The 24,576-nt window shown below is 36.9% G+C and overlaps 1 protein-coding gene across 1 annotated transcript in view; it reads left to right on the forward strand.

The window, feature by feature from the left end:
- Positions 1-24,576, forward strand: part of LOC113038829 (histone-lysine N-methyltransferase 2C-like) — a 114,704-nt gene that overhangs the window by 16,783 nt on the left and 73,345 nt on the right. The window contains 9 exon segments of the mRNA XM_026196532.1: positions 2,519-2,672; positions 6,344-6,529; positions 13,862-13,959; positions 14,439-14,548; positions 17,725-17,887; positions 19,227-19,398; positions 21,189-21,303; positions 21,400-21,572; positions 21,697-21,992. Coding sequence (XP_026052317.1) covers positions 2,519-2,672; positions 6,344-6,529; positions 13,862-13,959; positions 14,439-14,548; positions 17,725-17,887; positions 19,227-19,398; positions 21,189-21,303; positions 21,400-21,572; positions 21,697-21,992 — 1,467 coding nt within the window.

The raw sequence follows: 24,576 nt of genomic DNA on the forward strand, positions 1-24,576 counted from the left end.
CACACCTCTAATTGTCCACATTGTGTACATTCTGAAGCAATGTTTTTCCCAGTTTCTCTCTTATTAGCACACGGCACATGTGCTCGGCATATTTCCCCATAAATCAAAAGGGATACGTGTTTGCGATCAAAGAGGGAAATGAAAGATCCTGGCTTTTTCTTTACTTTTGTTTTGCAGGCTGCTGTTTACATTGTAGAAATTTAGCCGTTGTTCACATGTCATTTGGGATCTTTAAAAACGAAACCTACTGCCCTGAAACTGAAAGACTGGATCACTGGAAACAATTAGCACTGTTCAGAATAAACAAACATTTCATGGATGAAAATTAATTTGAGGCAAAGTTACGCAGACAGAGGCCATTAATGCTTGTCAGTCTCATTAGCCGAGGCTGTGACTTTAATTTTGAGGGATTCAACACTTAACACCGACATGGAAATCTCACCTTTTGATAAATGCATCACCTGTTTGATTACTCATATATATATATATATATATATATATATATATATATATATATATATATATATATGTGTATATATATATATATATATATATATATATATATATATATATATATATATATATATATACACACACACACACATTGCTGGTAATATAATTAAAATATCATCAAAAAGTTGATTTATTTGACTAATTCAATTCAAAAAGTTAAACTTGTATATTATATTCTTTCATTACACACAGACTGATATATTTCAAATGGTTATTTCTTTTAATTTTGTTAATTATAACTGACAACTAAGGAATATCCCACATTCGGTATCTCAGAAAGTTATAAGAATATTACTTAAGACCAATACAAAGAAAGGATTTTTAGAAATCTTGTCCAACTGAAAAGTATGAGCATGTACAGCACTCAATACTGAGTTGGTCTTCTTTTGTCTGAATGACTGCAGCAATGCGGCGTGGCATGGAGTCGATCAGTCTGTGGTACTGCTCAGGTGTTATGAGAGCACAGGTTACTCTGATAGTGGCCTTCAGCTCTTCTGCATTGTTGGGTCTGACATATCACATCTTGTTTTTCACAATACCCAATAGATTTTCTAAGGGGTTAAGGTTAGGTGAGTTTGCTGGCCAATTAAGAACAGGGATACCATGTTCCTTAAACCAGGTACTGGTAGCTTTGGCGCTGTGTGCAGGTGCAGAGTCCTGTTGGAAAATGAAATCTGCATCTCCATAAAGTTGGTCAGCAGCAGGAAGCACGAAGTGCTCTGAAACTTCCTGGTTTAAAGCTGTGTTTACCTTGGACCTCAGAAAACACAGTGGACCAACACCAACAGATGACATGGCACCCCAAACCATCACTGACTGTGGAAACTTTACACTGGACCTCAAGCAACGTGGATTGTGTGCCTCTCATCTCTTCCTCCAGACTCTGGGACCCTGATTTCCAAAGGAAATGCAAAATGTACTTTCATCAGAGAACATAACTTTGAACCACTCAGCAGCACTCCAGTCCTTTTTGTCTTTAGACGCTTCTGAAGCTGTCTGTTGTTTAAGAGTGGCTTGACACAAGGAATGCGAAGCTGAAACCCATGTCTTTCTTACGTCTGTGTGTAGTGGTTCTTGAAGCACTGACTCCAGCTGCAGTCCACTCTTTGTGAATCTCCCCCACATTTTTGAATGGGTTTTGTTTCACAGTCCTCTCCAGGGTGCGGTTATCCCTATTGCTTGTACACTTTATTATCACATCTTTTCCTTGCCTTTGCCTCTCTATTAATGTGCTTGGACACAGAGCTCTGAACAGCAAGCCTCTTTTGCAATGACCTTTTGTGTCTTGCTCTCCTTGTGTAAGGTGTCAATGGTCGTCTTTTGGACTTTTTTTATTTTTGAAAAAATATTTTTTGGGTGACTTATCCCTTTTAACCCACCAAACCACTAAATCTGTCCCTAACTTTACCCGTACCCCACTTTAATACCAGCAAAATCGCAATTCAGCATGAGTACAGCCTACAGCATAAGTACTCACTGTACCTATAAAATACATATTTTTCGCAAGTACATAGTTAAAAATATCTAATGTAAACTGGGTCCATAAATGTGTCTTTTATTTTTTAAACAATAAACTGAATAATTTGAGATCTGAGAACATCTGGCTGCTGAATGAACTAAAAGGACTTTAAACTTTAAACTATCTGAGAGCAATTAACGACGATGTTCTTTGATGCAGTTTGTGTTTGAGAACTCAGAGATGTGCAAATCATGATTGGTAACATAAATAAATGATGCCAAGTTTGTTTTTAACAGCTTCTTTTTTTTCTTTTTTTTTCTCAATGTATAAATAATGGATCACATTAAAATATATACTAAAATATTTTTAAATTACACTAATTTTACACTATCACTGTAGTGTATAAATTAATCTTTAAATGGGTGAATACAGCTGGAGAAACACTCAAGCATTTAAGGTTTAATCTTATCAGTTTTGTCTAAAATGTGTTTGTTGGTGCAGCTGTAATTAACATGGGTGTTTGTCTCCTTCTGTGTCTCTCATCAGTCACTAAAGGGGAGCAGGAGGAGACGGCGGACGCCTCTGCCGTGGCAGTTTCAGCAGAGGGGGAGGAAGAGGAGCAGTCGTCATCCCCTCTTCCTGCGAGCCCTGAGACGGGGGCGGCACAAACATCATCAGCCTCTGGAGAAGCTAAAAGCAGGTCAGAGCAGCATCCTCTCGCCAGGCTGAGTCACCGCCAGCGTGGGAAGTGTGTGCATGCAGATGTGTGTGTGTGTGTCAGTGTGAACGTTTGTGAATGGCTTCTTGCTTTAAGTCTTTTTGAATGAATTGAGCCTTTCTACCAAAATCTCAAAATGGAAGGTCAGATGATGAATGCCCGTTAGCACACGTGTGCTGAAGTATTGCTACATTTGCATGTATTGCTGTTGGCTACCGTTCTCTCTTAACATGGGGGATGGGCACTTGTTCAGCTTGCTAAAAGAGCATTCTGGGTAAAGACGACTGCAGTGTAGGAACCCAGGAAGAAGTGCTGGTGTGGCACAGCCCTTCAGCTCAGAGTTCACTGTGTTTCCAGACACACAAAGAGCAGTAAGATGCTACATGAGGCCAACTGCAATTGCATCCTGTGTGCAGTATGCAAAGTTTCTGTTTACATTCCCCAAATGTGCACTATAGACACATTGCTGAGTACTCTATCTCACAATGCAATGTGCTCAATTTGACCTTACATTTATAGTGTGACATATCACACAGAAATAATGATTTTTGATGTTATTAGCTATGGGTGAGAATATTAAAAATCGCATGTTACTTCTGTGTTGTTCATTGTTCAGAATTGAATAGTAACTTACTGCTATTAGTAGTATACACTGTATTCAGTAAATATACAAACAGTGGGTTTGTAGATATGTACATGCACCATGTCTGTTTGCTTATGCTCTCAGCTGAATGGACCTCAGTGTTGACATTACACTACAAATTTAAGGTTCCCCTGCCACACATGCACAAACACACATAAACATACAAACCCCTGTCCAAACAGTCATCTCACCACGGCCGCAGATCTCCCAGGCTCCAGTCCGTGGAAGGCTGTTAAGGGCTCTTTAGGATGGACTGCACTGCTTGTGAGGAAATTATTACCGTATTTTCCGGACTATAAGTCACACTTTTTTTCATAGTTTGGCTGGTCCTGCGATTTATAGTCAGGTGCGACTAATTTATCAAAATTATTTTGACATGAACCAAGAGAAATGAACTAAGAGAAATTAACCAAGATAAAACATTACCGTCTCCCGCCGCGAGAGGGCGCTCTAATGCTGCTCAGTGCTCCTGTAGTCTACACTGAAAACATAGAGCGCCCTCTCGTGGATGGAGACGGTAATGTTTTCTCTTGGTTCTTGGTTCTAAATAAATGCGACTTATAGTCCGAAAAATACGTTACTTCATAATTGTATTCAAGTCTTACACACATGCTATACAAATAATGTAGAGTCGTGCATTAATTTAAGTGATGACGGCTATTATGGGAGTGGCTTGATGGAGCACAGGAGACGCAGATAATATGATCTTGACCCTTAAGAAACTTTCATTAATGCTGTCCTGTAACAAATCTGTCCAAATATAAAATTAAATGAATTGTTAATTGCTACATTGAAATAAAAATGTAAAGACTGTACAGATATTATAAATCGCGAATGTAAATAATTGGGAATCATGTAAAAAATAAAACAAATAAAAACAGTGCACATTTCATTTATCCATTATAACATTTATGTAGTCTGTTTGCTTGGCTGTTTCGGAAATTTGTCAAGTTTTTCATCAGGTGTCTTTTTAAAATTATTTAATGTCATTACATCGCTGTCTTGCCAGCAGCCAATCGCTGCACTGCTGATCGTGGTTTCGAGTATCCATACATAGCCCCTTTTAACCAACACATGAAAGCACGATTATCTCAGATAACTAAATCAAGCCATGCTAATCATCAACAAAAGGTGCGTTCGAAGAACCCAATTAGCCAGATCCTGATTAGCGCAGGGATATCATCTTGGATATGTCATTTGATCTCGGATGTAATATTCAACGTACAAAAAGGTATTGCAGTCCAAATTCAAAATATTGGAGAGGGTTTTTTTTCATCCGGCCCATACTTCTCAGAATTGATGGACACACAGGTTGCCAAATTGATGACACCAACAGGAATGAGTGCACTTGACAATGATGAAGTTAAATGATGATGAATGAAGTTCCACCAACTGGCAAACGTATGATGACAACACAACACGACACAGCATGTGCGAATTCTAACACTTCCACATACTTATTAGTAGTACAAACGTTGGTTTCACAACCTACGTGCTTCTCCTTTGAGTGTAGCAGTTCGCGAATTTTAAGCTGCATTTGCACCCTTGAAGGAGGTGTCATTTGTTGAGCGTTCCTAATTAAAGTGAACAAGTGAATCCCTTCAAGAAGGGCCCTTCCAGAAGTCTGTAAGTGAGGGCTACAAAGGTAAAATGGTGCATAATTACACAGAAAACATAATTACAAATGCATATTTATTTGCAAGTGTGTTTTTATGAGTTTGGAATGGCATGAAGGTGAGTAATTGATGACAGAATTTGTGTTTTTGTATAAATAAAATAAAATAAAAAACCCGCTGGCAGGGAAAGAGTTAATAAGCCCCGCCCATAAATATTTCTGACCCACCGTCCGTTTCCATGCCGTATTTTCCCTCACAAGTTTGTGCTCTTTTGTAATGTAAGTCTTCGGAGCATCTGTGCATTTCGATTTTTTTTATTGCAATTTTATGCAAAATTATGAACCATAATGTGATAAAATGTTGTTGGCAGTCTCTTATAATAGTGATACAAGATTACACACTGATACAAACTGTTTTTATTTGAATTTTTCAAATTTTATTATAAATTTGAAAGCAACCCATAGTGTGATTAAACAATGTGTCAGGCCTTATTCCAAAATGAACATGTAGAAGGATGCATTTTCTCCAACTTTCAGTTAACAGTGAGAAGCGTTTAGATTGTTTCCTGTATTGAGTTTTTAATCATGTTAAAGTAAAGTTTAATAATTTCCTAAAAAATGGTTTGCAGTGTCACAATTCCACCCCAGCTAAAAATATTATCCATTTAATTTTACAACTTTATGAGCACATTTTACTGAAAATGTCATAAAAATGTTCCGTTTATTTCAATGGAATGTTCAGGATAGCTTGTCTGAATCAGTAACACTAACTGAGGGGGCGGGGCTTAGGTCAATTAGGTTTCTATCATATAAGTGTGAGCTGCTGTAAAATAGCACAAAATCTGCAAAGTTGTAATTAAATGAAAGAAGTAATGTCAAAATGTATCGTATTTAACTAGAAAATTAAACAACATTTTAAATGTGTGTACTTGCTTGACACTACAGTGTATTGTGCACATTATTTTTTTGAGGGGTGAGGTATGTTTTTCTTTTTTGGGTCATTTTAAAACATGCTGGAGACATGCAAAGTGCTTTTATTGTGGCTTAAATAAATTACGTGTTACTAAGAGACTTACATGTTTGGCTTTTTAAAAATGTTACTTACAGTGTCGATTAGTTTTATCTTCTTTTATAACAAAAATCTTTCATTTAAACCCCTCTTTTTTAATCTAAACCCACTTTTTTAAACTCTTCCATCATTAAACAGATTTTGACGCATACAGTATATTGTTTTTATGTTAAACACTTTATTTTATTGCAGGTGTTGCAATTTTGGATCAGTAGATCTCTGAGGGTTAAAGGAAAATTCTGCATTTACCAGAAGCATTCCTTTAATACTGTAATACATGCCATCTTGTTTCACTGGCTAACCGCGTTCCTCTGGTCTCCTCACAGCGAACAGCTCTGTGCCTTCTGTTACTGTGCTGGTCGAAGCCTGTTGGGTCAGGGGGATCTGAAGCCATTCAGGGTCACACCCGGATATGACCCTGCACTCCCACAATCCTCCACAGAGGAGGGCCACGACTGTGACGACAAGAGTGGGGCTGCCAGCCAATCAGGGAGGCAGAGGGGCCCAGAGAGGTAAGCTGATTGGCCGAGGCGAGTGGAGCTGTCGTTTGATATCTGCTCTGATGTGTAGCTAAATAGGGCTTCTCTCACGACTGTGTTTTCTTCTCGGTCTGTCCCTGTGAAATAGATCGGATGGTATTGGTATTGTGTTTGTAAGGGCTCTTCTGAATGGTAGGCCTGTTACAGGCAGAGGGATGCTGATATCTGATGTCACTGGTTGAATCACCCTCATCTGGATGAAATTTCAGGCAGAGACTGTTTGAATATACGGATCATTCCAGTTAAATATTGCACTCAGTGCTCTAGTATTTGTGTGTTTTTGCTTAATGTCCTGGAGACAGACTCGTGTGAAGCAAACACAGGATTTATCCTAGAGTGAACTTTGCATCGTCTCCACAAATGGCAATGCTTTTTTTGTCCCACATGCTTTAATTCAAAACATATTGTAGTGGTTCAGTGTCTTCTAAAGCTATGCTATGATTGTTGTACGCTTCTGTTAGTTTTGGTAGTACACTGCTCTTATAAGTTTACGTTTTTAAAGATTTGTCTCATGCTAACTGAAGATACATTTATTTGAGCAAAAAAAGAGTAAAATCCTTAATATTGTGAAATATTAAACATGAATAAATAATTTAATATGTAATAAAATATTCTCTAAAATACATATTTATTTATTTTAAAGTGTAATTTATTCCTGTGACGCAGCGCTGAATTTTACTCCAGCGGAGAATCGCATGCAGTAGGCTCGTGCACTCTTGACAGCAAAATGGAAAAACTTTCATGACTTTCTAACGTTCAGAGTTGGACATTATATAGTAAAATGTTAATTATGCACTGAGGAAAACAGCACATCTCAAATGCATTAAACAGCACAAGTAGTGTCTCTGTCAGCATCACACGAGTCCGTCATAGCGTCTGACAGGGCGAGCTGCTTTAAAAAGTTAGTTTTTTAAGGCAATTTTGTGACTTTTCCTACTTTATACACAAAAAAGTGCAAAACTTTGTCAAATTTTGATTTCTTGATGATTTGATATTTTATAAAAGTGATTTTATAATTTCAAAATATAAAGCAAAAAGTAAAAACGAAAGACTAATCAGCCCATTAGTGCTCCTCTGCTGCCGTCTACTGGTTATAGTGATCACTTTCAGTCAGCAGCGAGTGTCTGAAATAACTTGATCCGATGTAGATTATAATCAGCATACAAGGCAGAAGTATTTATAAGAGATGCAAAATCACATCGTGTATTTATTTAGTATCATATTATATCTGTCATAAGTCTCGTCTTGAGAGTTTCCGCGTAGCATATGTCATCAAAATATAATAATGGTTTTTGTTCGGGAGTTCTTATGAGTTGGATAACTCAGTGCTCGCATCAGTGCAACCTCTAACAAAATTTAGTCGCACCGCCAGAAAAAATAGTCACAGTATGGAGCCCTGCATAGTACTATAGTGATATCGTTTACGCCTTAAATAACCCGGCATTATCCAGATAGATGTAAATCCCGTTGCCTGTGCTTTATTCACAAAGGTGTGAGCACACACATGGCTGTTGACTGTTTGCTTTTCATATGTGGGTCTCTGTGAGCGTTCTCCCAGAGCTGATCATTACCCTACAGCTACTGAGAGTCACAGAGCGAGATGTGAGACTCCAGCCCCAGCGTGCGCTCAGCACAACAAAGGGCCCTTTCCCTGCTCTTTCGCACAGTTGCCTAATTTGTCTTGGCTCTTTGGAGCCAATCAGCTGTCTAGCTGGGGCCCATGTGACGTAATGTGCTGCCAGTCTGATGTTGGCGGTTCGCCAGCCCTGCTGAGCTCTGTCATCTGTGGGTCTGAATGTGGAGTAGTGAGACGTGATGGTGGAAAAAGATGATTTTAAGGGAATATCTGGAGAAGTGGTTCACTTACAGTAGCATGACAGAAGATGAAGGTGGGTTTGTGATGTTTACTGATTAAAAATGCTAGGGTGCAGTGCTCCCCAGAGCTTTGAAATATACTTGTGGTGGTAACTGGGTGGAAAATCCTCTTGAAATGGTCTAATAATGAAGTTTATTGAAATGAAATATTGAATATTAAATTTTATTTTCATTTCATAGGCTGCTATTACACTTAAAGGGGTCATATGATGCTTTTTTAAAGATCATTATTTGGTATAACAGAATATGTTGACATGCTTTAATGTAAAATATGTCAAATACTGTACATTAATGTAGGGCCTCTATTCCCTGGCTCTCTCAAATGCATAATTTTCTACAAAGTCCCTCCTTCCGACAAGCGCAGTCTGCTCTGATTGGCCAGCGGACCAAGCCAGAAATGACAATAGTTTACTATGAATTAAATGGAAATTAAATTAAATACAATTTATTGTGTAACCAAAATACCAATAATGCCTAGGAAAAAAAGTGTGACAATATGTGGGATTTTCATAATAAAATATCACAAAACCAGTTATATTTATATAAATATGTAACATTTTATTAATATTTAGATATTACGTATAATTTGGTAGTAAAACAAAGAGTTGCATGTTTTATTGGTGCAAATGAGTAGTGGTGATAATTATTTTGGACCTTTGCAACTGCATTTGATCAATTCATTAGAAGCACTTTTATAGGGACTAGTAGTAGTAGAAGTATACTTTATTGTCCTTGAAAAGAAATTTGTTGTGGACTACATTTTGGTGCATATACATACAAAAAATAAATAATAATACTGTTATTCAGCATTCGTACACATACAGGCACAAAATAATTCTTATACCTATTAAATTTACACATAGGGACTCTAGATCTTCTACCGGAGGGGAGCATTTCATACTGTGAATGCAATGCAATTCTCATATAAATGTTGAAGATTCAACTAATCTTCATGTCCAACAGTTTTTCGTGCTATCAACACCAGGTGTGCTAATTTAGATTTCAGCTGTATAGTTAGGTTTCCAAACCATAATGAACATTTAAACTCTGTGATGCCAAAAAACTTCCCCGTGCAAAGGATCATGAGAGCCTGACGAATCCATCAGTTGTACCCTTCGAAATCCTTCATTCCGATGGACCCTTCGATGTGTCCAGTTTTGAGTACTTTGGTTTGGAACGACCCTTCAATATGGACAGCCATGATTTTTTTGTGTATAATTTGTATTTATTTACATAAGGCTTGTTGACTTGTGTACATTATTTAATTGCTTTGTTAGATTATGTAAAATAACTGCTAAGTCAAATAATGTGGTACATTGTTCTCAGAAATTGTATTTTGTATCATCCCCATCTATTGTCTTGGGATTTCTCCGAATGTGTTTGAAATCAACGCTGACCCCTCGTATATGTCAGCCGTCCCAGCAGGTGGATAGAGGAGGGGTTTTAATGAGATGCGCCGCGCCATGATAGATACATTTTTGTCCCGTGATGTATTTACGATGAGTCATTTCTGTGTAAGTGGTTAATCAATCAACCCCATCCCACACAACCCCCCATCCTAAATTAATATGGCTGTGAGTCAAACCCGTCCAGTGCCTGAATGTCAAGAATAAATGAACACTCTTCTGGTGATCATGAGCATGTACACATTCATCTCAGACTCTGTCACATTAGGGCTGGGCAACCTTTTAATTGAATTAAGTACATGATATGTTCTTATTAATTAAGATTGGATCAACTGCACTTTAATATATATTATTATAATAAGTGAAAAAGCCAAAATGTAGATAATTTATAGACATGCAAAATTTATAGATAATTTACAGATGAACAATCTTTGAATAGGCATTATAAAAAAATGTAATTGAAATTTACGTTACATAAAAATTGTAAAAAGTATTTATTTGTTTTATACCAGGCCAGTCACATAAAAACAAGAGTCTTATTTACTACAACAGTATGCTAAGAGGATATTAAGCTCCTGAAGAACCGAAGGGGAACAATTAGGAATAAGAAAGATATTAAATAACTTAACATAACGTTATTGAAGTTTTGAGATACTATTATGGTTTTTTATATTTTGTTTTATTTCAGTTAGGATATATTTTATTTGTTTATATAACTAAAATAACCCTAAAATAACCCTGGTGACCATTACTTACCTGGCAAAATATTTTTTAGGTGTTAGTAAAAAATATCTGTAAATGAATCAATGAAGGAAAGCTGTTGCGGAAATACAAAAGAACAATTTCAGTGATTTCCGCTGCTTATACCACTATTAGTGGCAGATATTTAAAGACAGAGCAGCCAGAGACCGTTTGTTTAGGAATTAACTGGACTTGGATGCAGTTGTGTGATCTAATTTGATATTTGGCAGACTGACATTGTGGCATATTCTGTGAATCTGGTGCCAGACCAATGGAAGGTTCTGCAAACCTTCTACATTTAAAGGAAGCATATTTTGGAAAATCAGATCTTTGATGCTGTGTTACTTGTTTTCTGTGACAGTGTGGTCGCACTATTATCATTATTAGAGAACTAGTCCCTTATTGCTCTTGATATAATTGTTAATCTATTCATTAAGTTAAGAATAAGAATCATCGATAGTTTGTTCATTTTGTCACACTAAATGCTCTAGTGTGTATCTATGTAAGTGCTCGATGAACAGCGTGAAGCGTTGATGATTGTAGCCAATCGTAGCTGCTCAACACGCTCAAAACGGCATCAAAATGCTGGCATCGTCACATTTTTTTTATTTCAGTATCGTCTGGTACCAACATCGGTACTCTGACAACACTAGATGCAATGCATGTGTTTTTGTTGTAAACAGGTTTCACGATGTTAAGTGACTGAATGCCAGTGGGCGGAGCCTGTTTTGTGATGATGTATGATTGTTTGTTGATATCTTGCTCTGGAGGCAGTCAAATGCAAATGTGTTTGACCATATGACAGCACAGATCCCATAATATCCAATAATGTATATTTTGTAGCTTGTTATTATAAAAAATATATATTGTGTTTTTGGTGTTGTTGTTGTTGTTGTTGTGAGAGGGCGTTTAAACTATGACACTAACAGAATTTTTTAATAGTACAAAGACCTCTTATATGCCATATATTTGATTTCTCATGTTATGACCCGTTTAAAGGTCCACAAATTGAACTGTGGATTGTTTTCAATAGGGAGTCAACTATTCGACTAAACCTAACTGCAGCTGCTGGAAATACCAGTCGAAATGTAGTCATTGTTTTAAATGCGGAAAACTAATCACTCGCTGCGAGAAAATGTCAGCTTGGAAGCTGAGCAAGGTGTGGGAATGTATTTAGGTTTGAACTGAAACGTTTTTGTTTTTGTTGACACTTTTCCACCATGTTATCTCCATATAAAGCCTCATAAAATAGTATTTACATGCACAGCATTGCTTTGTTTATGGGGTAATCATGGTAACCACTGTATTTCTGATGAAAGCACCACCTAGTGTCAGAAAATGAATATTAATTCTCATTCATCCCATCTGCTGCTTTGGTTGCAACCAGTGTTGTAAATTTTAACAGTTTGATGGGAAATAAAATTGATTTGAATAATAAGATTACATAAGAAATAACTGATGATAGACCGTTGAATTATTAGAAAATAGTGCACATCCATGATAAAGCCATGACACGAAACATCAGCATCTCTCCTCAAGCTCGAGTATGCAATGTTTTCAGTCTGCAAACATCTGGGGACTGAGGAGACAAGCTGCTCAAGTTTAGGAATAGGAATGTTGTCCCATTCTTGTCTAATACAGGCTTCTAGTTTATGATGCACCAAATGTTTTCTATGGGTGAAAGATCTGGACTGCAGGCTGGCCATTTCAGTACCCGGATCCTTCTTCTACGCAGCCATGAGCTTGTGATTGATGCAGTATGTGGTCTGGCATTGTCATGTTGGAAAATGCAAGGTCTTCCCTGAAAGAGACGACGTATGGATGGGAGCATATGTTGTTCTAGAACTTGGATATACCTTTCAGCATTGATGGTGTCTTTCCAGATGTGTAAGCTGCCCATGCCACACACACTCATGCAACCCCATACCATCAGAGATGCAGGCTTCTGAACTGAGCACTGGTAACAACTTGGGTTGTCCTTGTCCTCTTTAGTCCGGATGACATGGCGTCCCAGTTTTCCCAAAAGAACTTCAAATTTTGATTCGTCCGAACACAGAACAGTTTTCCACTTTGCCACAGTCCATTTTAAATGAGCCTTGGCCCAGAGAAAACACTTGTGCTTCTGGATCATGTTTAGATACGGCTTCTTTTTTGACCTATAGAGTTTTATCTGGCAATAGTGAATAGCAAATAGGTGTGTTCACTGGAAATGTTTTCTGGAAGTATTCCTGAGATGTTGTTATTTCCATTACAGTAGCATTCCTGTATGTGATGCAGTGCTGTCTAAGGGCTGAAGATCATGGGCATCCAGGATGGTTTTCTGGACTTGACCCTTACGCACAGAGATTGTTCCAGATTCTCTGAATCTTTGGATGATATTATGCAGTGGTGATGATGATAACTTCAAAATCTTTGCGATTTTTCTCTGAGAAACTCCTTTCTGATATTGCTCCACTATTTTTCACCGTAGCATTTGGGGAATTGGTGATCCTCTGCCCATCTTGACTTCTGAGAGACACTACCACTCTGAGAGGCTCTCTTTATACCCAATCATGTTGCCAATTGACCTAATAAGTTGCAAATTGGTCCTTCAGCTGTTCCTTATATGTACATTTAACTTTTCCGGCCTCTTATTGCTACCTGTCCCAACTTTTTTGGAATATGTAGCTCTCATGAAATCCAAAATGAGCATATATTTGGCATAATGTTTCAAAAATTTGATATGTTATCTATATTCTATTGTGAATAAAGTGTATGAGATTAAATTATTCCATTCCTTTTTTACTCACAATTGTCACAAATGTACAGTGTCCCAACTTTTTTGGAATCGGCTTTGTAATAATTCAATAGACTGGAGTAAATTGTTCTGCTTATATTATGGTTACACACCTCAAATATTGTTCAGATGTTGTATTTCAAGACATTCGTCAGGTTTTGGTCTTTAAAACACTCTTGTGATTTTATCTGTCTCTTGCACATCTCACCCAAAACCTCTTTTGCTAATTACAAAATGTCATTTTAGATCCATAGTATACATAGATTTAGATCCATTAATACATAGATTACAGTGTTTAATTTCTTGGTCAGTGTTGTTGTAGGTTTTGGTTCTCTTGCTGTTCTTTTTTTTTTCTGAAAATAATTGCACACCTTAGAACATCCCTAGTTTTCAAACACTCTCACTTTCCCCTATCTGTCCCTGTTCAGGCCAACAGATAATCTTGGTTAGGACATTGTGTAAGACTAAACCGGATCCCCTGTCTGTCTGTCTGTCTCTGTCCTGCAGTGTCGGGGCCGAGGAAGGAGGAGGCAGATTCTGGGAGGAGCTTCGTCACGTCGGTCTGCCGGACGACATCGATGTCCGAACACTCTTTGATGAGTCGGGTACAAACCTGTTTAAAACTTTACCTAGGCACACACAGAGACAATCTTACAATAGAAAATACTCTCATTGTTTCTTGTAAGTAAACAGAGAAAAAACAAAGAAATCAAAGGTTTTCTTTCTCATACACAGCTGTTGAAATTTCTTTTAATCAAATGTTCAATTGAGTTCTTCCACTGATTGTACAGAGATTGATATAATGAAGGTAAATAAACACAGCTTGAACGCTTTGGGCAGGAACCAGCCTGAAATTAGACGGTGTAGTCAGACACATCACCTTTACGATAGGTGAGGAACTGAAATTGTTAGAACAGTAAAATGAACTTGAACAATCTTTACTGTGTTGGTCAAACCCATGTGACGTTCGGTCTTCTGTAGCTTAGGCAGCATGTCCCCTTTTGTGTTAAACAGAAGGAAGAAAGAATGTGATGTATGACTGAAAAGAAAGGAAGAGACATCTTCTGATCCCTTGTGTTTGCAGGTCAGTGCTGGGCTCATCAAAGCTGCGCGTTGTGGTCAAATTGTGTGTGTCAAGCGGAGGATCAATCACTGCTAAATGTGGACAAAGCCATCCACTCAGGGAGCACAGAGGTATGCTGGGATATCTTTTGATTTAGCTGATGATTATCTAGGCTGAATCATGTGAGGACTCGTGAATAAAGTAATGACTATAAACTTTATGTAAATATTACCTCACTGAAATACTTGAAAGGTTATGCAAATCAGGGATAAAATGCTCAGGTTTCTCATTGATGTCTGCATCAAAAAAAAAAAAAAAATTCTTCTGTAGTTTTATTTTATCCACAACCGTTATCTTTCCTGAAGCTGTTTTAAGATTTTTTCTTTTATGGCTTCCATCTGAATATGTTGTGTTTTTGATGTTGGTCCTAATTATCTGCTGATGTTGCAATGTTGCAGTTTTTTTTTTTTTTTTTTATATATTTAACTGTTTATGATTTTTTTTTTCTTTAGACTTTATCTTTAATGTTTAGACTGTCATCTTACGCCAAGTTAATCTTTGAAAACACTAATAATTGAGTAACTGTATATGTAATCTAGCAAATTTCTAAATAATTTTTTGAAGATGAAAAGTTAATTAAATTTAATTTTTAGTGCTTTGTTTTAAATTTATTTTCACTAAAACAGTAAATAATTTTTCATTATTTATTGGTTATTGGCAATAAAATGTAAAGAATTGTTGTCTTATCAGTTTTCACCAAAGTGTTAATATTGGTGGATATAAACCAGCATTATATAAACAAGGTGGTCTAAGATGGTTATTAAATCTATCGCGTGTAATTTTAAAATAAAGTAATTATTTTAGTGTTATTTATAGTCTGTTAAATTATTTTTGGATTATGTTTTTGTTTTGTTTTTAATTTACATGCTTTTGTGATGTGCTTTTAATGTTTTATTTTTAATTTATATTATTATTTAACTTTGATTTTTTTTTAGATTTTTTTTTTTTTTTTTTTACAGATTTTAGTATCTTTAACTCATTTTAATGTTTAAAAAGGTAATTTGCCAGGGCAGCATTTCTAAATGAAGTGTATATCTAAAATTCTTGTTTTATTTTATTTCAGTGTTATTTTAAATGAACAAAACAATTTTAATAGTTTTGATAATTTTATAATACTTTATGATTTTTTGTCGAAATGTCACTGTTTTATGTACTACATAACTATTGTTGGATAATCTAGTTAATTATAATATTTTTATTATTTTAAAATTAGCTTATATTTTTGTATTTTTTATTTTATTTTTATGTTATGTGCTTTTAACGTTTTTGTATTATTAAACTTTGATTTATTTTTTATTAATTTGTACTCCTTTTATTGTTTAAATTAGTCCGTTGCAAAGGCAAACATTCTAAATTAGGTTTTTATGTAATGTTCAAATTTCATTCATTTCAGCATTATTTTATTTAACAAAAACAATTTTAAAAGTTTTTGTTAAACACTGGAAATTTTATAATACTGCTGATTTTTGCTGAAATGTAACATTACAGAATTATTTTTGGATAATTTAGTTAATTAAATATACATTTAAATTTAAATTTACAATAAAAATGCATTCACCCCATATGATTTAATTATTACTTCCAAATGAATGTAAAATAGTTCTACATTCCACCCTCTGAACATTTGCATGTACAAACCGTATTTCTGCCTAATTTTGAGTTTATTTCTTGCTCTTGTTTAATGCCACTCTAATGACAGCTGATAGGGTTTCTATGGCTCTTTGCTTGCTGACTCGTACGGCTGTGCTGCTGTAATTCTGTGAAAGGCTAGAGCTAGAGGAGGAATCTAACTGGCTGCTAAAGGTTGCCGCTGATCAGCTGTGAAATAGAAAAGGTCACGGCACTCAAAGGGGCTTCATCACTTAACACCCCCTTTGCAGTGACCCTCTCCAATCACATTCCTTAATAGCGCTCTGCTATTTAATCTCGTAAATTACCAGCAATGCTGCATTTAATAGTAAATGCCAGTTCAGAGCCAGAGAAATACATTCGTATAGGTGGCTTATCTGATTGACATTTCCTGAGTGGAATCGCCCTCAGATGGATGTGTGTAAATCATGCGACGCTCCATTTGACCGCATGCCTTATCGCAATCCATTTGCTGTAGGTGTGAAACGAAATGCACAGTTAACGATGTGCGGTGAGCAGCTGTAAACATGAGGGCTGACGGCGTGTCACGTCTGGACTCGTCTCGCCGTGTTGCTTGACTTTTAGCGGACAGCTGCTTTCTGAGCAGCTCATTAAGCAGAACGATGGACGGAGACGCAAAACAGATCGATTCGAATAGAAAAGGGAACATTGGCCTAGTGCTAGTTTTCAGAGGGAAATATGTACGTGTTTTCAGGAAGCTGTTGTGGGTTACAGTTATAATTAAAATGGAACATAACATTAGGGAAGAGTGCAAATAGATGACCTGACCTACGAAAAATAACCTGTAATGTCTTTGGATGCCCTTGAGGAAGCGTCTAACTAGTAGATCATGCAATTCGAGGCCACAGTGACAGTTTTTTTTTAATTATTTCTCAATTCTTGTGGGTTGTTGGAGGTCTCACGAGCTCCAGCTGCTGGTTTTTGGCAGTGGTTATTGAGGGCTGCGGGCAGATGCTGGTGCTTGATGAGGGTGTATGTGAGTATTCTGAGATTTTTCGATACATATTGACACACTGTAGTCTATTTTAATCAATCGGTTTCCTCCTTCTATGGAAGTTTCAGCAGATTATTGCAATCTGCTGTACTTTACTGTGACTGCATCGTTCTCACTCACACACCTGGATCTGCTCTTTAATACGCAGAAGGTGTACTTGACTTTGCACAACCAGAAGACAATGACTTCATTTCGATACATGGCTCTGAGATGTTGCACATAATAGTAATGCAACCGTTTCGTGTATTGGCCCCTCTCGTCTGTGGTCTGTGCATGGGACATTACAGGCATGATGGGATAATTACACATCCGTCAGTCTGTCATCACTGTGGTTTATTTCACAGCTCTCCCTAGCTGTTAGTCTGACCACAGGCATTACACTGTCAGCTTTCATGTCGCATTGTATAGATTAGTTTGGTTTTATATTAGTTGCCAGACATTTAATCTTGAATGTTAATTATGTGACGAGCAGTTAATGCATGTAAGGTTTCAGTTAAGGACTATAGACAGTGTTAAAATAATCGATGGCAGTCTTTTAACATGTTTCAGCATCAAAGTCTACATTGTTATTGTCTTATCAATTATGACTCTTTTCTTTTATAGCACTGTGCATATTGTAAGCGCCTTGGAGCATCCATCAAGTGCTGTGAGGAGGGGTGTGATCGCTCGTACCATTACCCCTGCGCGGGGGCCGCTGGCACCTTTCAGGACTTCAGGAGGCGCTCTGTCCTGTGCACAGAGCACATTGAGCTTGCCGTCAGCAAATGTGAGAACTGCATTTATTATTTGCTCTTGTAAAATGTATTTCATGCACTCTTTCAAAGACAGACCTTGACGTACTATAGAAACATGCTGTAACTTTTAGACTCCAGTCCCCAGTTCAAAAAGAACATTGACTCTTGCTATGCCATTCAAAATAGACTTTGTAAAACCTCACAAAGCTTTTTTGTTTATGGTTGACTTTTTTGTTTAAAGTTGACTGGTTTTCAGCATCTTTACTGCAGTCTTCATTGTCACATGATCCTACAGAAATCATTCTAATATGCTGATTTTCTGCTTAAGAAACATTTGTGATTATTATCAATGTTAACCGCTCAATGTTTTTATGGAAACCGTGATATTTTTTTCTTCTTCTCAGGATTCTCTGAATAGAATGTTCAAAAAATAGCATTTAAAAATATAGAAACCTTTTGTAATATTTGAAATGTCTTTATTATAATTTTTGATCAGTTTAATGCATCCTTGATGAGTAACACTGTGCATGACCACTCACGTTTACTTTCATACCACGACAGTGACTCATTTTTTTGATACTCATCACAAAGTAATGCCTTTTCATTACCAAAGAAATCCATCTTAGATGTTTTTGTTGTTTTAAAAATCACTGAGGATCTCACTAGTGAACTGACAACATAAAAATATGCCTTTATTAAAAATGTCAGAGGTTGATATTCAAAATAAATATTAGTTGTTGCCCTTTTTTATATTATCATCAATATTTGATATTTAATATTTAGAATTATATAGATTTATACAGAATTAGACTAAAATTACATGAGATGTCCCATTAGATGTACTATTTTTCCACCATTTATAGCAAGGGAACTCACCATTAACCAATGAACAGGTTTTTAACCACAACATATTTTTGTCCAATATAATTAGAATAATTTTTACTGCGTTGGAATATATTCATGAAAAAAAAATGCTCTGGAAGTGTTGAGGTCATGGAATAATAAGCATAAAACCATAATTTTAAGTAAGCAAGTAAAAATATATTGCACAATTTTGAAAATTAAAGCAAAGATTTCAGAATAGTAAAAAGTGGTTCAAATTTTTTTTTAAAGCATTTAAAAAAATAATAAGCATGAATGAAAACTTTTAACACATTAGCATACAAAAAACACAGCATAAGTATACAAAAAAAAATCTGAGATAAAAAAAAATAATCATCAATATTGGATATTTAATATAATTAAATAATTATTTAATTAAATTCTAAAAGGCATTGGGAATTGGATTAGATCATGTAAAGTGGGCATGGGTTTAAGAGCTTGAATTTAGTTCACTTTTATTTTTTCATTCCTCTTTTTTTTGTGTCTCAGATGAAGAAGAGGCGAACTGTATATTGTGCGACAGCCCCGGGGATCTCCTGGACCAGCTTTTTTGCACCAGCTGTGGGTTGCACTACCACGGCATGTGTCTGGACATCAGCGTCACTCCTCTGAAGAGGGCAGGCTGGCAGTGCCCTGAGTGCAAAGTCTGTCAGACATGCAAGTGAGTTGCAGCCAAGCTTTGCCTTTTATTCTCCCCAGTCTGTACGGCGTGTCTGCGCTGTTACTCATTCCTCAGTAGCTCATCTGTATTTGCTCATGCATCCGTTGAGGTTGCAAGAATTTGCTTTTCAGTGGAATAAACCGACACCTGCTCGTGTCTCATGTGGGCTTAACTGATAGTCACTGATTATACACATTCAGTTAGATTTCTCTAAAATCTATGGGGTAACATACAGTGTTAAACTGCAGCTGTGGTTTCTGGAACTTTACTGTTTACTAAAACCAACATTTTAGGGTTTATGGAAATTACTAAAATGTATAGTAAAAAACTATATTTAATTCAATGATATTTAATAAACATGAAAAGCATAAAAATGTAAGGTGTCTAACGAGGAATTCTGGGAATTTATGGTTGTTCACTGTAAATGATCAGAATGAGAATCAGAATAACTATAAATCAGAATAATTTAAGAGAATTAGACTAAAATTACATGAGATGTCCCATTAGATGTACTATTTTTCCACCATTTATAGCAAGGGAACTCACCATTAACCAATGAACAGGTTTTTAACCACAACATATTTTTGTCCAATATAATTACAATATTTTTTTTACTGCGTTGGAATATATTCAAAATGTTCAAAAAAAAATGTTCTGGAAGTATTGTGGTCATGGAATAATAAGCATGAAACCATAATTTAAGGAAGCAAGTAAAACTATATTGCACACATTTTGTTAAATTAAAGCAAAGTTTTCAGAATTGTAAAAAGTGGTAACGGTTTGGGTGAAAAAAATTAAAAAGCATTTAAAAAAAAAAATAAGAAGCATGAATCAAAACTTTTAACACATTAGCATACAAAAAAAACAGCATAAGCATACAAAAAAAAATGTCTGAGAGCACAATTTTCTTTTTTAAATATAACCAAGGAAAACATGATTTTATGTGCAAGTCGGATCATTTGTGTTAAAATTTCAGGTTTGTGCAATATGACTTTAAATGTGTTTAAAATAGGGGTGCCCCTTACTAAGGATTTTCATAGTCGAATCAAATATCTTGCCGATATTCGACTGATAGTCAAATCAAAAGTTTTGACGGGTGGGGCAAAATATATTACTAAGAGTCAAGTCAGGCATTCAACAGTCATAAGTGAAAATATGTAATGGATGCCTCGCATATACAAATGGGGTAAATAATGTTTTATGTTTTGATTAATACATAGTTAACATTAAACGTCAGCGAAACCCTAAGAATTCACAAAATGTTTTACAAAATAGCGCTCTCATTATAATGTTATATATATGACAGTATTTATTAATATTCTGCATTTCTGTTTTGAACTGGGTGCACTGAAGATGATCAGCAGAATGATGCCTCAGGTTTTTAATCAATGGGATTTTAACTAATCATTTATCTTATATAAAATACGCTTTGTATTTCCCATATAGCCAAAATAGCATGATCATAACACCGCGTGAATATTCGACTATGAGATTAGCAGTCGAATCAGGCTCCTCCTATCGAAGCATCGAATCTTTGACTATTCATGGTCGCCCCTAGTTTAAAGTATTGATTTGTGCTTATTTTTTGTCACATTTTTGACTTGCGCTTATTTATTTATTTATTTTTGGTCCGTGACCATAGTTTGCTTTTCTGAAAACTATCTTAATTTTAACATTTTGTCCAATATATTTTTTCTTGCGTTTTGACTTTTTGGTATCACTCTATTTATTTTTTGATCCGTGACTGTAGTTCATTCTGCGGAACATTTGTCCCATATGGTTTCTTTCAGGGAGCCTGGAGAGGACACTAAAATGCTAGTGTGCGATATGTGCGACAAAGGCTATCACACTTTCTGCTTGCAGCCGGCTATGGACTCTATCCCCATCAACGGCTGGAGGTGTAAGGTATGAGCGGCTTTGAGAGACGTTATTGTTCTCATGCCAAATGATCTCCTCTGTTTCTTGAATGCAGTGTAGCTAATCGTGGCTGTGTGTTTGTAGAACTGCCGGGTGTGTGTTCAGTGTGGCCTCCGGAGCAGTGAACAATGGCACCACAACAGCCTTCTGTGCCAAACCTGTGGCGATCAACAGGACGCCACCGTCCCCTGCTCATGTCCCAGCGACATAGATCCTGATGTCCACAAAGAGCAGTTTTCTTGCCATCAATGCAAAAGGTATATTTCCATCACAAATCTGTAATCTAGTTCAGTAGCAGTTACATATCCAGAAAGTCTGTCTGGAACCTGATTTTGGATGCAGTGAAAGAGTGAATCATTCAAGCTGTCTCTTTTACTTTAGGTGGTTTCACCCACGGTGTGAACGACCAGGTGAAGGTCACACACATCCACAGTCCAAAGATGATCACATATGCTCCATCTGTAGAAACGCCGGCTCTGAATCAGATCCTGTGCGCACGGATGCAGAAGGAATAAAAGCAGAGATTCAATCACATGTGGATGTTGAAGAAAACGCACAGCCAGTTCCAACAAACAACGATTCTGAGTCTGCCGAAGTTCAAGACGTAGAACCTCATCAGCCTGTGAGCGAGAGGCAGAGTGTAGCGCAGCAAATAGAGGAGAAACAAATGACAAAGGGTAAGACCAACTTCAGTGTCTGAAAGTTATGGTGGTATTGTTTTTGGAAGAATTAACCCATTGGATGTGGGACGTAAGCCGTTTTTGTTACACTCTCAAAGTTGGCCCTCCAGGAACAGGACTGGACAAAAAAATCCCGATTGATTTCTTTCTTACCTGTTTTTGCAGCGCCCCAACAAATCTAGTGAGCCTTAGAATGAATCACCTTTGTAAAGGAATTTTATTGCATAGGGTTCTGACAGATATTTGTGGTTTTCAAATGCAATCTCATAAGTTTTTATTTAATTTTAGTGTCTTAATATCTTGGTTTTGAGTTTGGTGTCTTTAGCGTTTCGTTGCTTTCATAGCGGTCCAATAACTGTGAGTTCAGCCCGCAGTCTTTGAAACATGAGTACGGAGGCTGCTCTCTGAAGCACCCCAATCCTTCAGGCCAAAATATTGCTGGAGTGGAAGAGTAGGCCAAAGCATCCCATAGGCCCACATGCCTGTCTGGATTAGTTTTTACCGGTCTTAAGGAAAGCGGTATTTGAAACTTGGCCTACTTTGCCTGGGGAAGGCAAAAAGTCTCTGAAAAGTGTTGCTTATGTGATGTTTTCTGCTTTTGTGCTGTCAAATATTTGGTGATTCATTGAAATAGTCATCTTTTATGCCGTTCCAAACTCATATGACTTTCTGTCTTCCATGGAGCACAATTCAGTTTTCCATTTGAAGCCTGAAGACCATCTCACTTTGCAGATCTGCAGGACGCTTTACATTCCTGCCAATCTCATCCATGTGTAATATACCATCACAGCTTTGCGCTCAACCAGCTTTGGGTGTGCGGTGCATTAACACCCCGCTGTCACTGTACAAATGTTCAGCACAGTGTCAGTAACTCGATTCCTCAACCTTCAGGGGAACAGCTGCCCACAGGCCTTTTACAGCATTATTCGTCCTGGTGCAAACCTCTAGGTGAAGAAGTGAGAGATGTGGCCTCATCCCACGCTGGGTTCATGGTAATTTAGTGTGCCACAGGTCGCCCTGAACATGTGTGCTTGCGTTACAATGTCTGCTGTCACTGTTTGAGTCGAAACGGTTCAGCAGAGCAGAAATAGATCAGACTTATACAGTTTGATTTCAAGCTGTTTCTTTCTCATTCCAGACGGATTGGATGATGGTCAGATCAGATCTCTGTGTTGTGCATACAAAGATCTCAATGGATTATTTACAATTAATGGCAAAGGGAATGTTTAGATGTGGATGACAGCTGGATGAAGGTGGTGCCTTTGCAGCAACTAGCTTTTCAGAAATACTTCAAGGCTTCTGCACATTGGTCTTTGACCTCCACATTGATTTTAGAGAGGCTTGCTCACCAGAGAGTTAACCTTAATCACCTCTGGAGATGATGCTCATTTGGTCCAATGTGGCTGGCCATTCTCTCTAGCTTTACTCTCTATGTCATTCTCCATTACTTTACATCGAATAATGTTACATGTCATGGTCTAGCAGTGTTCACCCATCAGGGAGAGACCCCATATGTGTTTGATGGATTATGAATGGGATCGTATCAGACCATAGGTCTTTTGATGGGACCTTGTACCGAAGGTTGCCATACTGACATTTTAAATGGGTCTGAGACGCAACGGGTGATCAGACCAACGAGTGCTAGCGGTTTACGAAAACATATTCTTTCACGACTCAAAACATTCTGTGTAAATATGCATTCCATTGAGTCGAAAGAAGTCTGCTCCTGTCCAGAGACACGATAGTACAGAGCGGATCATATGCGTGAATCAGCACAGACCATAAAACGTATCAGACTAGGTTTAGATAGAAGGAGAAATGGTTGGACAAACAGTACTGATAAGTTAGTACTGTAGACATAATACCGGTGCCCTGCGCCAACATAAATGACGCAATATTCAAACCACAGTTCCTCTGCATCATTATAATCACTGCTTTGCTTCAGAAACAGTTAAATATTGAACCTAAAGGGTTAGTCTCTAAAGGGGTTTTATAAGCTTTCAACGTCTTTCAGCGTCTGGCCCAAGCTGTGATATAAACAAACACTATTGGCTGTTTGAAAAAGGGGGCGGGGCTGCTTTATATGTCCCAACCCTGTGTTTCTGTTTCATTAAAAATTACGTCATCACATAGAATAAAAGCCCTTCAGAGGATCTTTAGGTTGTAGCACTAAAATGAGCAACTGGAACTAAAACCAAAACTGCAATAAAAATCAAATAAACCTATTTACAGTATTCATATTTAGTTGACAGATATTAAACTCTTTACCTTCAAAATAAAACACCAACAAATAAAATCAGCTGGATTGATTTAGGCATCACAACATTATAATGTACAGTATGAAAAATTAGATTTATTTTTATTTTTACATTTAACAGTTTTGAATGTAGTATGAGCAACATCTGATAATCTCTGATACCAATAAATAAAAATAAAATCTATAACAGTAATGAATATGTAACCAGTATATTGTGCATCCCTGCATCTTGACGTGGACTATGAGTATGTATCCACAGTTATGAATAGGGCTGTCACTTTTAGTTTGAAAATCGATTGCACAATCGATCGGACCAACCAAAAA

The sequence above is a fragment of the Carassius auratus genome, chromosome 2 (genome assembly GCF_003368295.1).
Source record: "Carassius auratus strain Wakin chromosome 2, ASM336829v1, whole genome shotgun sequence".
Lineage (NCBI taxonomy): Eukaryota > Metazoa > Chordata > Actinopteri > Cypriniformes > Cyprinidae > Carassius > Carassius auratus.